The sequence below is a fragment of the Cebus imitator genome, unplaced genomic scaffold (genome assembly GCF_001604975.1).
Source record: "Cebus imitator isolate Cc_AM_T3 unplaced genomic scaffold, Cebus_imitator-1.0 Scaffold28, whole genome shotgun sequence".
In the NCBI taxonomy this organism is placed as follows: domain Eukaryota; kingdom Metazoa; phylum Chordata; class Mammalia; order Primates; family Cebidae; genus Cebus; species Cebus imitator.
Window position 1 is genome coordinate 9,359,632 of NW_016107343.1, and position 16,825 is coordinate 9,376,456.

Consider the following 16,825-nt stretch of genomic DNA (forward strand, 5'->3'; position numbering starts at 1 on the left):
TAGTAGAGATGGGGTTTCACCATGTTGGCCAGGATGGTCTCGATCTCCTGACCTGTGATCCGCCTGCCTCGGCCTCTCAAAGTGCTGGGAGTACAGGAGTGAGCCACTGCGTCTGGCCACCATTTCATTTTTTTAAGGGATGTCTTAAGTCCTGGGCTCTGGTCTCAACCCAGGACCTGGAGAGCTCACATAACCTGGACTCTAGAATCAATGTGTGTGACGAGAGGCAACTTCCTCTTCTTCTTCATGAGCATCATCAGGTTCTTGCTTGAAATACAGAACGAATGGATACTTTCACCAACTGCGGCTCCATTATGGAGGATTGATAACTCGGCAAATGGTCACAAGTATAGATAAATCAAAAATTTTTATCAGGTTCCACTTGTAAGAATTTAGCCTACATACTTTTATGTGTGTGCCAAGATATATGAAGAAGAATACTTGGTTCGTTATTATTACTTGTGATAGCAAAAGGTGTGAAACAAATGTCTATCAGGAGAGGACTGGTTAATCATGCAATGGAATACAGGACAGCCATTCACAAGAAATACAACAATTCTAAATGTACTGATATGGAAAAATCTCTAAGCTGTATTATTAAATGAAAGAAGCCAAGAGCATATGTATACTATTTTCTCAGTTGTATAAAAAATATTTGAGGAAGATAGGCTACATATACACACCCATTCATATATGTGTAAGTGTACATGTACATACATATCTGTACTTATGTATGCATAGAGCATTTCTGGAAGGAAGCACAAGAAATTCTTACTGGTGGTACCTCTTGGAAAATGATCTAGGGAAGGCGGAAATTATTTTATATTCTATGTTCTTTTTTGGTAACTGAATTTTAATTGTTATCATTATTTTGTTGAAAAAATTCTTTAATAAAGATTACATAAGGCTGTGATATATTTTTTTTCCTATGTGTGTGCTGGGGCTTTAGGTCCGGGTAGTGGTACCCTACCAAGGACCTTCCTCTGACTACGTTGTAGTGAAGATGATCCCAGACAGCAGGCTTCCACCCCGTCACCTGCATGTGGTTCATATGGGCAAAACCTCAGTGGTCGTCAAGTGGGAATCACCATATGACTCTCCTGACCAGGACTTGGTGAGTGGGCTGGGCTCTCAGGCCCCTTTGTTTGTTCTTGGCATGGTTTGGATGAGGTGGGATGGAAGAGGATCCTCTAATGGGGCAAGAAACCCAGGCCTGGTTTCTGGTGCTCAGCAGGAGGTCTCTCTCCCATTTCTGTCTAGCCAAAGATGGGGCCCATATAGGGACCTCTTCTTAGTTGGCACTTCTCCGTTATTCCCAGCTGCCATTTTGGTTTTTTGCTCCTCCTTCTCTGCTGCTCACGTTTCCTTCCCTGACCCTCTCACACAGGGATCAGCAAAGGCCTGCAGGCCAAACACAACTTTTTTTTTTTTTAATAAAGTTTTGTTGGAACCAAGTCATGCCCATTTGTTTATATTTTATATCTTACCGCTCTTGTGCAATGATCAGCAGAGTTGTTGTGGTGGAGACTATCTGTCCCTTAACGCCTGCAGTATTTACTGTGTGTGGACCCTTACAAAATGTTTCTGACTGCTCTTTAAAAGAAGGAGCATTGATATTTAAAACAAAAACAAAAAAAACCTTGCTCTGGGATGCTCTTACCTCTGCCCTCTCTCCACTTCATCCAACAGTGGTTGGTTTAAATTGCTTGGTTGCTAATACTCCTCTCAACTCTGCACTTCTTCCTCATGATTGAATTTCTTGCGCTTACTACACGCCCTGGTTATTTTCCCCTTCCCCTGCTATACACAGAAGCAGCCTGGGAAAAAGTAAGTAGAGCCTTGCCCTGTAGAGCCAGGGTTGAACACTTGGGTTCATTTTCTCTCTCCACTGACGACATCCATGAACTATTGCAGTGGTGCAGATATGGAAGTTGAGTACTGAGTTTGGATTTTCTTGCTTGTTCCAACCTACCTGCTGGTGCCATAATAAATGCGGCCTTCCCTAGAGGGTTTAAAAAATCTTTAATTGATAACTCTATGTGTAATTCTCTGAGTGAATAGTTGTTTTAAGGTTGGACCTGGTCACTCCAAAGGCTTTCCAAAGAATGGAGTCAGACAGACTTTGGGACTCAAACTATTGCTGCTGTGGGTCACAGCTATTAATATACTACATTGTCCACCATGGGAAAGAGTAAAAAATGTCAAGTTTCTGATTATATTATTCAGATATTCTTTTTTGGTCCTAGCTGTATGCAATTGCAGTTAAAGATCTAATAAGAAAGACTGACAGGAGCTACAAAGTAAAATCCCGTAACAGTACTGTGGAATACACCCTTAACAAGTTGGAACCTGGTGGGAAATATCACATCGTTGTCCAACTGGGGAATATGAGCAAAGATTCCAGCATAAAAATTACCACAGGTAAGCGGGAGAGAGGTTAGAGGTCTTCTCGCACAGCCAAGTGCCCACAGTGCTGTGCTGCTAGGCCTCCAGACACAGACTTTTCATTAGGAGTTTCACAGGAAGTGCAAACGCTCCTTCAGTATCCCTACAGGGGCAGAGCAGTGCAGAGGCTCTGGTGTGTGGGCTGCAGCATGGTGGCCAGGGCACAGTGGGCTGGGGGGTGGTTGTCATTTTCTATATTTTCTAAGTCTTTTTAGCTCCCCTCGATTGTTTTGATATTACTAAAGGAAAAGAGGAGGGATGCCCAAGGGAGTTAGGAAATAAAAGTGAATAGTTACCGCTAAGACCAAATATTGTATCTGAGGATCTGGATGACAGGTTCTCAGTGGTCCGTTTTGGCCACCTGACCTGTTGAAATGGAGGGAGACCCATAGCTGGGCAGTAGATCAAAGGGCAGTCAGGCTGAAGGTCAGAAAGCTGGTAGTAAGCTCAGTTACTCAGACAGCAGCAGGTATTATTGGGAGTTTCGATATTGAGTAATAGAGGCCCAGCCCCGTTTATGCTGGTGGCGTGCCGTGGGTGTGGGCCATGCACCATTATCACTCCAGTGTCCTGTCTTCAGACGGAACTCTTTATCGCATCCCATTCCTTCCTCACCACCACCCTACCCCATTTTTTTTTTTTTTTTTTTGTACACATTTGGGTACAAAGGCTATTAAATTAAGTACCATCCAAATTTCTTGGCTAAAGATGTTACAACAACAACAAAAGAGATGCCAATAAAGAATTTCTACCACGTGCTAGGTTCTGTACTCAGCAGCCTATGTGTTTTATTTCTTCCATAACCCAGTCCTCCAAGGCTAGCATTATTCAGTCTCTGTTTGACAGACAAGAAAATGGAGTTTCAAATGTATCTCCACTAACTGCATCCCATCTCATCTTTAATTTTCAGTTTCACTCTCCGCGCCTGATGCCTTAAAAATCATAACAGAAAATGACCATGTTCTTTTGTTTTGGAAAAGCCTGGCTTTAAAGGAAAAGCATTTTAATGAAAGCAGGGTAAGTTGCTCCCTCATTCTCAATGACTTTGGAAATTTAATTGAAATGCTGTTTCAAAGATGAGCTCATTAACAGTGTGCTGGCATAGATAGTGTTAAAAAAAAAAAAAAAAAGAATAGGGCTTGGACGTGAACTTGAGAGTTAAAGGACCATTTTCAGTGGGATTGCTAATTAGCGAAATGTTTATACTGCCCATTAAAGATGAGAATCTCTGCACTAAGCACTTTTCAATCCTGACTTGTCTTCCCCTGAAGAAAGAGAAATGGGCTGGAGGCCTTGCTGTGCTTCCTGCAGAAGCTACAGCTGTACTGGGTCTCAGTGTGTTGAACCTGAGGAGTGGAACAGGAGTCCTGCCTATTCCACATGTGCTGAGGACGGGACTGTGGCTTCAGTATTAGGAGCTGAGCTGCATTCTCAACCTGGCATCTCAGCATTCTCTTCCCAGATATCTTAGAGGGAGCAGGAGATATTTGAAGATACCATGCTCGCTTATGAAGAGCACCTTGGTTTTATTTTGTTTTGCTATTGGTAGATCAATACAGTATTCACAGGAAACGACAGGGGAAGGGGAGTGAGACCTGGGAGTAGATTTACTACCCAAGGGTGGACAGATTCTTGAATAAAGCTGGGTTGGCCCCAGTGACAGCAAAGCCTCAGCTAAATAGAAATGTGTTGAATCAACTATGGCTACCTGGAGGTGCAGCATAGGCAAAGAACCACGGGTTCTAAACAGTCACTGTGTGATGCCAAAGCAAAGTGAAATTAAAATTGGAAAATTCTCACACACCCTGTGAGAATTCTTGTAACTCTTGTAGCTATGGCATATAAATGGCTAATATCCTTAAATATAAGGAAAGCTTTCAAGTAAATTCAAAATGGAAATATTCTAATTTTGAAGAAGGTACATGTAACAAAGCAGAAAATTCCATCAGCAGTAAACAAAAGGAGAAAAGTTCAACATCCCTGGTAATCTAAAGAACAAAGAGGTGGCACTCTCATATTAAACTGGTAAAGATTTGCAGGGAAGAGTATAGCCAGTATGAAAAATAGTTGGGGAAGTAAACATTCTGGGAATATAAATTGGTTCAACCTTAAGTAAGGCTCTTGGGAAATATGTATCAAAAATGTTTAAGTGTTCATACCCATTGAGCCAGAAGTTGTGGGATTTCCTCTAAAGAAACAATGTGCATGAAGAATTTATGTATAGTATTTATGACAGCAAGAAAGAGGAAACAGCCAACATGCCGAACAGAAGAGGATGGGTTAAATAACGGATGGGTGGTTGATGTTGTATCATCTAAATTATTTTCTTTATAATCTTTATTCTACAAATGATTCACATCAAATATATATTAGATCAAAGGCAATAATTGCTAGCTTATAGAAAAGAATGTGGGGATGGGCTTCTGGACAGCTATTGGGAATCTCAGTTTGGCAGGCAGTCGCCATTAGGGGATCCTTTCTGGGTGGCTGAAGCCCTGCTCTTAGGTTAAGGTTCTAGGTTAGTATTCTGTTCCTAGTGGAGGGTCTGGCATAGGCAGAGCATGTCTTTCTTCCCTTCCCCTGACAGGGAGTTCAAAGAATTATATTGGTCCATTTTCACACTGCTGATAAAAACATATCCAAGGCCGGGTGCGGTGGCTCACGCCTGTAATCCCAGTACTTTGGGAGGCCGAGGCGGGTGGATCACGAGGTCAAGAGATCGAGACCATCCTGGTCAACATGGTGAAACCCCGTCTCTACTAAAAATACAAAAAATCAGCTGGGCATGGTGGTGCATGCCTGTAGTCCCAGCTACTCGGGAGGCTGAGGCAGGAGAATTGCCTGAACCCAGGACGCGGAGGTTGCGGTGAGCCGAGATTGCGCCATTGCACTCCAGCCTGGGTAACAAGAGTGAAACTCCGTCTCAAAAAAAAAAAAAAAAACAAAAACAAACAAAACATACCCAAGACTAGGTAATTTATAAAGGAAAGAGATTTAATTGACTCACAGTTCCACATGGCTGGGGAGGGCTCACCATCATGATGGAAGGCAAAGGAGGAGCAAAGTCACATCTTACATGGCAGCAGACAGAATTAGAGCCAAGTGAAAGGGGAAACTTCTTATAAAACCATTGGTTCTTGTGAGACTATTTACTACCACAAGAATGGTATGGGGGGGAACCACCCCCATGATTCAATTATCTCACCGTGTCCCTCTCACAACACATGAGAATTATGGGAGCTGCAATTCAAGATGAGATTTGGGTGGGGACACAGCCAAACCACATCAGGAATAGGCAGGTCAGTGCTATTGAGATCATGAGACTGTGATTATGCTGAGGGCCCAATATGTGGCTAGAGATAAGGGATGGAGTCTTTCTGGGGGGGATGGTGGAGACTGTCGGTAGCTTTGACACTGGAATACCTGGGGATCGGCAGACAAGTCAGGTTGCCATCCCTCATCCCAGCTAGCATCCTGGGCCAGGGCTGTCCCAAGGGTGACTTTTCCCAGCACTGGAGTCCAGGGCTCTAACTAGGAAGACATTTCATCCTCTCCTCCAGTGAACAGGGGCCTGGGCCGGCTGCAGTGCTTCTGATTTCAAGGCCAGGTTGTTGGGATGCTGAGCTCAGCTCAGGAGGAGCTAGAAAGCAGGGAGACAGGAAGTGAGCCGACAAGGTCATTCCTACATATTGTTCTGGTGACAAATATCCTGTCTTTTCTAATTGCAAGTTCCCCTTTCTCACCCCATTGCTGGAGTCCACTGCGACCTGGATTTATTATTAGTCAAATCCCATTATGACAAACCATAGCAGAACTGTCCAGATTCTTGGTGGCATTTAATATTGCTTGAGACAGGCAGACTGCCGAGCAGAACTCTGAGTGTGGCTTTGTTAAAATGGCTTTCCTGAGGGCCACGGTTCTCATTTCTACAATGTAGCTTCTAGGGGTGGTGGGGCGAGGAGCAAGGGTGGCAGTTATTTGACATATTGGAGATGAGAACATTTTCATTTTCTGAATCCAGTATCTCAGTGGTAATGTAAAAACAAGGAGAAAACCCAAAGTGCATTAGCATCTATAGCAGCCTGCAGTGAGGAGCTCGCATAAAGCTGGAACCAGTAATAGAGGCTGTCAGGTTCCATATTCAACTTCCTGAGCAATCTCTTGTGTTTGTTTGCAGGGCTATGAAATACACATGTTTGATAGTGCCATGAATATCACCGCTTACCTTGGGAATACTACTGACAATTTCTTTAAAATTTCCAACCTGAAGATGGGTCATAATTACACGTTCACTGTCCAAGCAAGATGCCTTTTTGGCAGCCAGATCTGTGGGGAGCCTGCCATCCTGCTGTACGATGAGCTGGGGTCTGGTGAGTTGTGATTGCTGCCCATTTCAGGCTCCAGTTCTGGGGAAATAGCAAGAATGTCGTATGGTTTGATGACCATATGTCTTTCCAAAACACATCGAAGATATTTTCTGCTTCAAAGAAAATCATTTATATATCAGTTTGATCAGATAGTGATGTATTTAACAATTACTTCCTGAGCTAGACGTGGTACAAGAAGCTGAGATTACAGGGGGACCTGATTCTGAATATAAGGTTTAAGAAAGACAAGGCTTTGTTTAAAAGTGGCAACACTAGGTTCACAAGAGTTTTGTTTGTTTTTTATGGGACTTCTCAGAGTCTCTAACATGCTAATATACCCTGTGGGTCTCTAGGTCAGTAGATCATCTCCTTGGCATGGATTTTACATGTAAAATCATACTGATTTTAAAGTGCACACTCTCCTCCCCCTGCACTTCATCTTAGCTCTCAGCATCAGCTTAGGACTAGAATTTGCCCTGGGATCTCGGTTTTATGGACAGAGATAGCAATGCTGGGCCATGCTAATGGTGGAAGAGAGGACCCCTCCGTTCGTACAGAAAGTCTGCTTACATTATGGTAGCTTGGCCAGGATTTCAACAAATGTTTTGCCACTGGTCTTTTTTAGTTCCATTTACTCTCAGCCAAGAACTAACCAGTGCTCAAGCCAAAATCTTGTGTTAGAGTTGTTAAATGTTCCGTCTTATAGTGTTTCTCAGGGTGTGATCTCGTGCAATATTTATCCTTGGCAACCCCCACTAAAAGACGGAAACACTGCCTGCCACTTCCCTTGGGAGAATCATAGCAAATTGGAGGTTGTGAGAAGGTCCTACAAAAACCAGCAAAGCCCTTGCTTGTTGACCTAGCATTTCCTCTTGAGGAAATACTAGTTTTAGGCAAAACTAATTGGCAACCTGTGAAATATACTTTGGGAAAAATTCCTGTGCAGACCCCTCCAGCCACCTTCATGGAACCAAGGTTGTCAGGTAGAAGGACTCTTAGGTGACATCTTGCCCTTCATGTTCACCTTTCCCTTGGAAGGTGGGGTCGGGGAGGGAGCACACTCATTTCTGGAGTCCCAGCCCCCACTGTGCTGGCTTCCTCTTCACTGCTCCAGCCAAGCACATCGCCTTCATTTACCACTGTACTGTTGGAATAGGTTGGAACATATTAAATAAGATGTTGCTAGAGTTTTTTTCTTTTTTTTCTGGCAAGGAGATAAGGAAATTTAAATACAGACACGAATATTGAATTGTTAGATTAGGCTTGTAAGAAATGGTTGTTCTCTGGCCCATCTTTATGAATACCCTGTCAGGGTGAATGCCTGGATAGCGACAGAGCCTTCTACCTGAAGCAGAGACCTGGCTTGTGCCACCTCTCCTGACACCAGGTAGCAACCCCAAGCCTGTTGAAGCTCCTCATGGTGCCCTAGACTGAGGGGAAGCCACTCTGTTTCCTTTGCTAAAAACTGACTCCTAGGTTTCATTTTCAAATTCAGACTTTTCCCAGGATTTTTAATATGAAAAGTCTACCCCTTTCAAGGACACCGGCCCCTACCCCAGCAGGGTGGGAAGTGGGGGATGGCTTTGCCCTAGAACCTGGTGGTATCATCTGTGAATCATCACAGAGCCAGTTTGTTTAAGTCAGTAGGAAGGGGCCATCTTTGTTGGGTTATAAATGCTGAAATGGCTTTGCAAAGAGCTTTAAAAAATGTTAAATGTATATGAAAGTTGTTTTTCTCCCTCAGTCTTTTTTTTACTTCAGTGAAAAACCTCATAAAACTTCATGAGCTGTTAAGTCTGTATTGTGGTATAGGAATCTTGTTTGTATCACTTAATGGAGCTTCAGGTAATTGCAGTTCAGAGTGACTTTGGTGCCAAGTAGGGGGAAATAATTGCAATCTCGTTAATTAGTGGTCTGATTTCACATCCTCTTATGTAAGGCAAGCAAGTGGTCTTAAGTAATAATGCTAATGAAATCAATGTTGATACCCCAACAAAGGTCTCCCTTCCAAGAGATTATCTAAATAACCAACAAGGCAGTGATTAGGAGTCTAATGTAATTACCGTATTTGCATGCACAGGGCCGTTGGTCTATCAGCTCATGGCAAGTAGTCGGGAAGCAATCAGGCATCACGCACATGCAGAAACGTCTCACACCAGACAGGCGGTTCTCGTAGCTGTGGCGATCACCAGCCTTTTTTTGGTGGGTGGGGCCTTGAGGAATCATCTGGTCTGTTCTCCTGCCCTCAGGTGGGCTCACTGGTGGAAACTTTGCTTTGGCAGGTGCAGATGCGTCTGCAATGCAGGCTGCCAGGTCTACGGATGTTGCTGCTGTGGTGGTGCCCATCTTATTCCTGATACTGCTGAGCCTGGGAGTGGGATTTGCCATCCTATACACGAAGCACCGGAGGCTGCAGAGCAGCTTCACCGCCTTCGCCAACAGTCACTACAGTTCCAGGCTGGGGTCCGCAATCTTCTCCTCTGGGGATGACCTGGGTAAGTAGGACAGGGAGAGTTGGTTCTTCCTCCCAGGGCTGACCCGCACAGCCAATGGCTTGATTAGGAAACACCCACCTTCAGCTGCTCTTTTGACGCTAGAGGAGCTCTTCATCAGTTAGTGATTTGGTGCTATGGCTTTCGGTTAAACCATTCAGAGCCCTTACTTTTTAACTTTTAAGTTAATTAAATTAAAATTGTATATTCTCTTTGATCATGTAATACTGGCCTGGAACAGGGAGCTTGCCTCAAACAGGAAGGATAGATAGGCTCCAGGTTTTGACCCCCAAAGTATTAAGAACTCCTTAAGAAAGCTGACCCCTCTCTTATCCTTCACAGACCTGGAGGTCCTAACTCAAGATAAAGAGTAATGCTTTTCCGGTCAGCTTCTATCAAAGGAGGCTGTTTGCATCTTGCTGTTTCTCTTTCTGGTTGCTAGTGTAACCTCACCAGCCATTCTTTTATGTATCTTAACCCAATGGTCCCCAACCTTTTTTGCACCAGCGACCAGTTTTGTGGCAGACAGTATTTTTCACCAGACCAGCAGTGGAGTGGGGTCTGATGATTTCAGGATGAGACTGTTCCACCTCAGATCAGCAGGCATTAGATTCTCATAATAAGGAGGGCTCAACCTAGGTCCCTCACATGCTCAGTTCACAATAGGGTTTACACTCCTGTGAGAATCTAATGCTGCCCTGATCTGACAAGAGGCGGAGCTCAGGCTATAATGCCCACTGATCACCGCCACCTCCTGCTTGGTGGCCCCCGTTCCTAACAGGCCATGTACTAGTGCCCGTGGTCCTCGGCCCAGGGGGTTGGGGACCCCTGTCTTAACACATAGCAAGGGAAAAAGTAAGAAATTTCCCCTTTTGAAATCCTTGCACAATGAAAATCCTAAATGCTAATAGAGATCGTAAGATAGTAATATAATAAAGTGGATGTGTTACAAGGCTTCCCCAAACTTAGACTAATGACTGTGAATGTACAAGTTTATTTTTTTCTGTAAAATAGTTATAATTATTTATCTATGTTTATAAAGACATTTGTATATTCCCATTCACTGATCATATATTAGTTCTGTTCCCCTTCCCTGTCAGTTTCCTTTCTTGCTTAATAAGCAGGTACCTTGGGTGAATGGGGTGGCTTCTTTGCTTCTGCTATTGGAGGGAAAAAGAGTCAACCGGTCGTCATGCCCTGCAGTAATCACTGAGCGTTGATCGACACTTGGTTGCACAGGATTATACCAGGGGTCACAAGGGGACAGCCATTAGTCTGGGAAGCTATCTTCAAAATGCTTAAACCCATCCAAGATCCTTTTCCTCAGAGCAGGTTGAGTTCAGAAGAGAAAGCAGACACTGAAGTTCACTGTGCTCATGTAGGATATAGATAACTCAAACTGGGGAATCCAAACCACCCACTTAGCTTCTGAGTAGGTAATAAGATTCTTCTCCTGTGAAGCTTTGTTTTCCTTATGTGACTGAGTTCAAACCACCATTAAAGTAAATGTGAGCATCCATCAATGGGTAGAAGGTCGCCAGGAGGGACAGTGGGAAGTTGGGGCTAGACTTCAGATTATTATGCCTGTCTGGCTGTGGTGTTGACCTTCTCAGCTAGAGTGTGGTGGTAGGGTTGAGGGATGGGTAGAGTGGTGGGACGTGGGGTCAGGTAAAAGTGTGTTTGAACTTACCAAGGCCTGATTGTTTTGTCTTTAGGGGAAGATGACGAAGATGCTCCTATGATAACTGGATTTTCAGATGACGTCCCCATGGTGATAGCCTGAAAGAGCTTTCCTCACTAGAAACCAAATGGTGTAAATATTTTATTTGATAAAGATAGTTGATGGTTTATTTTAAAAGATGCACTTTGAGTTGCAATATGTTATTTTTATATGGGCCAAAAACAAAAACAAAAAAAAGGAAAGAAAGGAATGAATAAACTTTGTAGTAATCAACTGTGAACTTCAAACCAGGTTGATTTTAGTAACCAAATTGCTTTGATTTGACATTAATGTAGTCTTACAGAGCTGTGCTTGCTGGGCATGCTTTTAAGTCTGTGAGATAATTTTGGTTCAGTAAATTGGCCAATCTTTTTATTTTTCTAAGACACAGAAATGTATTTAATAAAAACCTCGAGAGAGTGATGGGTGGAACCCCTTCTCCTTGAAAGTGTGCGTAGATGTTCAATTTTGTTTGGATATAGTCTATAGGAAAGCGTGTGGGTGTATTATGGGGGAAGGTTCCTTTATGTTATTTTGTTAATTTATTGGGACTCTGTGTAAGGCCAGGATTTAGTGGTCATCAAACACCACATGTGTTATGAGCCCCTTACCCGTCGGGTTGGGGGTGGGAACAGAAGCATTTTTTTTGTTGCCATTCCAGAAGCAATCCATTTTTATTCACTTGTGTGTTACATAATGGTCTTTGGCAGGAGAGAGCGCTGAGTCATTGCTGGATTTCAGTTAAACAGAGCCGCAGCTTGGGAAGCCCTGCAAGCCTACAGCTTCCTCTCGTATATTAATTGATGGAATTTTACTGTATGTGCCTCTGTACAAGATGTAGCTTTGGGAGCTACAAAATGATAACACTGCTTTATTACACACTGGTCTCATTGTCATTGCAAAAGCTTACCCTGGTTATGGGAGAGAGTTCTAGATCTGTGCCATGGTCCGTACACTGGTCAATATAGTACATCACTTTTTCCATTTTCCATCTTTTGTTTTTACTTACTACTGAAGGATCTCCAATGTAAAATTATGTATTTGGGTTGAGACGGCCACTTACTGTCCTTAAAAATCCATACTGATACATGCAGTCATTTTGAATTGGGTCAGTGCCTTCTTTCTCTCTCTCTTTTTTTTCTTTTCTTCCATCTCTCTCACCCATGTCCCCACCAATCTAAAGAGACAGTGCTGTACACTCTCATGGAGATAGAGAAGATCTAAAAAGTTGAGACTACTCAATCCAGTTAACAACAGCAGGAGAACTAGAGTTTGTTCATTTATTCTCTCTGTAAAACAAGCTGTGCTGTTTTTCCTTCTGCCTTTAAAATGCCACCCCTGTATTCAAACCATGGCCACTTGATAGTTATGTAGAATCCATTGTGGGTTGATGCCAACCTTTTAGGCTTAGTGTTGTAGGCACCAGTGTCTGGCGTAGCTGTGACTTGTACTGTATGATTTCTCACTGAAGAATTTCCTCACGGCCGAGAAGCACTGAGGTCTGGGAATATTCCAAAGTCATGTCTCTGAATTTATGTCCTTTATATGCAAGCTTTGTAAAGCTCCATCCCCACTTAGATGTGATGCATCACCTTCTCACAAGTGTTTGGTTTTCTTTAACCAAAAATATCATTCTTGGGTGATAATATAGTTTCATTCTACTTAGGGATTGTTTAGGAAACAAAGAAAGAGCCAATTAAATTTTTTGGTTTTTAAAATTTATGTGTATATATATATATATATATATATATACTTTAGATGAGCATTTTAAGCTGTCAACCTTTAGTTTGCCATATGGGTAGGGCTCTATGTCATTTTAACAACTGAAGGTAATGATAAGCCTTCTTCTAGCATATTTTCTCTTGTTTCCTGTCACTCTCCTTTAAAAAAATTTTTTTTAAAGACTGGAATTTTTTTTGGCTTTATCTTCTATTACCTTCGAGATTTGTTCAAAACTCTAAGCCCTACCACCTCCTCCCCTTTAATAAGCTCTTTAAATAATTGAATCATTAACAACCTGGTGGGAGGCAAGTCATTTAATTGAACCACTAGGAAGAGTATTTTCTTTTCTTTTTCTGGCAACTTTTTGGTGGCATTTGTAAAAGCTGATATAAAAGGCTCTGGGATGTTATTTTCGGTTATTCCATAGGCAAGCCTTTTTTCAGAGCATATGTCACCAGTTGGCAGCTTGAGATATTTTCGAGCCTCCAGTTCTAGCTACCAGTGCCTCCCAATGCTTAGTGCATAGTACTGTAGACTGGCCATCACCCCCCTCCTTGGAAAATGCCACTGTGCTGTTCGAAAAAAAAGCAGCCTTTTAGGGCTAGAGTATTTTATATAAACAGAAGAGCTAAGTTTCCGAAGACTAAGCTAGATAGATGCAGCTATATGTAAATTGTATATTTTTATGAACTTCTGAAGCACACACTCCTGTTTCCCTCTGTGTAGCTTTGTGGGGATTTCATGTATATATGCTGTCTGAAAGAATCCAGAGGTTGGAGTGCCAATAGGAAATGAAAAAAAATGCTTTGTACTACGAGCAGCCTTTGAAGGTGACCAGATAACTGTCTTCACTGTGACCAGTCAGAGCCCCTGCTTGCTTGTGAAGAAGGAGCTTTTGCACGTTATTGGAGATGCCACCTCAGAAGTTCACACTGTGCAGGAAAAAGGTTTTATTCTCTTCTGGCATATGTTAGAATGTCAGATGTCTGCATCTATGTGGACCATGATGGGCCTCTCAAATTTGGTGGGCAGGGCAGTTGCTTATGAGTTTTCTCTGAAAGCTGATTTTACTCCTGGATGTATTAAATGCCCCTTGAGCCTTGTGAGATATGAATGCACATGGATAAAATGTCAGAGTGTGGAATTCAACAGAGGATTCCAGGAAGAGGCCCCCATGTCTATGCAGTCCTAGTTCCAGACAGGTGAGAAGCTCCAGGAACTACTGGCTACCTTGACAAACTGGGTAATTAGTTATCATTCTAGGCAACTGGTGGAAACTTCTGACTTTTGGACAAGTAACTCCTGGGGTTCTGTCTTTGGTAGCATCACCAGGGATGTTTGTGTGGGACAGACAAGGAACACACAGCCACCTGTTCTCTCCTGCCAGCATGTTTGGCCCACTAGGTTAAGCTATACTCAGCAATTCAGGAAATGTAACCCTTCTCAAAACAGGCCATTTTCAGGGGATACTTGGGAGAGCAATAGTATGGTGAGCCCCTTACGGATGAGGACCCGCTCCCCCTTGGAGAATCCTGCCTTCAGATGTCTACCCAGTGTTCACTCCATCTAGTAAGATTATATTTCCAGTACACTTCCTTGGGGCGGGAACACCACCCCGTCAGGTTGGGTCAGTCCCTTCTTCATGAAGAGAGTCATGGTGAATTCCTGAAAATGTTCTTCCTTCCACAGACAGGTGGAGGGGGACCCTAGAAAAGGCATCCAGAGACATAACCCAAGTGAATATCACCCCCATGTTGATTTTAGGAATTGACTCTAAAACTCTGTGTAGAATCTTGTGTTGGGATTGTATCTTGACATTCCTGTTATGTTATTTTTCTTAACTGGAGTGTGTGCTGCCTTTCAGGTACAATTTTTGTGTCATAAAAGCCAGTGCATTTAGTTTATATAGACTACTTTCTATGCAAGACTGAGATATGGAATAGATGGCAAGCAGGAGATATGTACTGTTGGGTACATGGACAATAAGTATGTTTTCAGATGGAATACCAGTAACGAAAATGGGGTGAGGGAGGACGGGTTGTGTATATGTTTCTGCCCACTAATTTTGAGCAGCCATGTTATGAATTAAATCATCACTGACAAGTAATAACCCAAGAATGGTATTAGTTTCATGTGTAATTGCTCAAATGGAATAAGCACGGACGCTGGAGTGGAGCATTATCCTCAGATAGTCTATGTCACTTTTCATTTAAAGACTCTTGTTATGAACTGTTAGAAACTTTAGGCAAAATCAAAAGTATTCGCAGCAAAATAAAGGCCTACTCTGCTCTTATTTAAAGTGAAACACTGTATACTTGTTTCTCTCCAAAGTGAAATTAGGTATTTATAATTTCAATTGCCTTGATAAGTTTCCAAGTCACTGATTTCTGCTGAAGGTTTTACTATATTGTTGCACAATTTTAAGATAATTTTTGTCTCAATGTCAACTTTTTTCACTGAATAAAAATTTAACTGGGTCAAGAAAACACCTATTTGAAAATCCACTGTCTCTGCGTGTCTTGAGTTGTTCTTTTGAGTGCAATAAAGATGGCTAATGCAGTCTCCAAACACCATTTGATTTGTCTGTTTTGAAGGGATGTTGATTTCATAGATGAGAGAACACTAAGACCTGGAATAATTGTGTTATTAACAAGCTGGGTCTCAGATGGTGGATCCTTGAAGAACACGATGTTTTTGTGTTGGTTGAGGAAGGAGGAGATATGGTGGCTGTTTTGAAGTAAACAGAATTATTGCTTAGGGACAATGACTGAAGTGGCTCCCTTAAAGCTGTAACTACATTTTCTAAGAGACAGTTTGCTAAGAAGGCAATTTTCAAATCTAAGAGAAGAACGCACAGCAGTATAGATGGTGGTGCATCTAAGAGCACTTCCACGGGTTTCCATAGACAGTCTTGTGAAGAGCACTGCACGTACCTCTTACGGGCAGTTGGATGGCAAATGGGCCTGTAAGTCAGGATTGGAGGCTGTGGAACTGGGTGGGGGCGGGGGGGCAGGTTTTTAAGAATTTAACAGGTCTTCTGGTATGCTGCTTTTGTTCAGACACTGAGCCAGTGCCAAACCCTGAAGTATTATCATCCGGTTTTGTGAATGAAGAAAAAGAGGCATAGAAAAGTGCGGCAGTTTACTTAGAAAACCAGCCTCCCATCCCAGGTGTTTCTGATCCCAGATCCTCTTCTGAATCACTGTGCCACACCACTTCATGTCATCATTCAGTGTCAGAATACGTTAGCCCAACACATTGCACCAATCCAAATCCCAAGGGAAGACCTACCACCTGGGTGAATCTCCTTGGTCATGGCCTCGTCCTTAGGTTTTCAGGCTTACATAATTTTTGTCAACACATGATAGCGAATTCATCTCTCGTGGCCAAACACACCATAACCCAACTCAGAATTTCGATATGCAACGTCATAATGTCCATTAGTTAATTCACCCTGGGAAAGTGTCCTGTTCCTTACGGTGTCCGCATGACCAGTGCGTTCTCTCCCTGTAGGGAGATCTGCCCCAGGAACCAGTCACCACCAGAAGGTTGCTTGGAGAGCAGGGGCAAAGAATTTTAAAAGTAGGATGGATCTGGGTTAGCATAGTGGTTGCCCAATACTGAATTAATGAACAAAGCCTTGGCACCACAACAGGGATAATCTCCTCCATATAAACTTAGTATTTGAAACCGTCAGATTGCAACTCCCTGTATCCATTTCTATTTAAAAAGATCCTGCCAATGGGATATAGTACTTCAAGTCCATGCATTGTGGTTCCCCTGGACAGGGCTTGGGCACTGACCTGTTGTTGAGCAAGCTTCCCCGCTCAAGTAAACATTCTATAGCAAATATTAATGCATTTGGACTGAGTTTGAATTGAATCTCCCTGGCTAAGAGCTGTCGTATCTGTCAGATTATTCTGCCTATTATATGTTAGTTTTAAAGTTTAGCTCTGGGGGTCTACTGTTTTTCAGTCCTTGAACATACCTCAAGGTAGCTCCCCAGATGCTGACTATATCCATCAGCTATAATTATTGGGTTCCCCAGCCCACAACAAATTGAAAATGTGTTGAGGCGG

The 16,825-nt window shown here is 42.8% G+C and overlaps 1 protein-coding gene across 1 annotated transcript in view; it reads left to right on the top strand.

Moving 5' to 3' along the window:
- SORL1 (sortilin related receptor 1) overlaps positions 1 to 15,246 on the top strand; it is a 175,587-nt gene extending 160,341 nt beyond the window's left edge. The window contains exons 43-48 of the mRNA XM_017523565.2: positions 950 to 1,114; positions 2,247 to 2,421; positions 3,356 to 3,462; positions 6,623 to 6,815; positions 9,095 to 9,307; positions 11,020 to 15,246. Coding sequence (XP_017379054.1) covers positions 950 to 1,114; positions 2,247 to 2,421; positions 3,356 to 3,462; positions 6,623 to 6,815; positions 9,095 to 9,307; positions 11,020 to 11,087 — 921 coding nt within the window. The 3' untranslated portion in view covers positions 11,088 to 15,246. The remainder of the gene's footprint in view (positions 1 to 949; positions 1,115 to 2,246; positions 2,422 to 3,355; positions 3,463 to 6,622; positions 6,816 to 9,094; positions 9,308 to 11,019) is intronic.
- Positions 15,247 to 16,825: the final 1,579 nt, after the last annotated feature.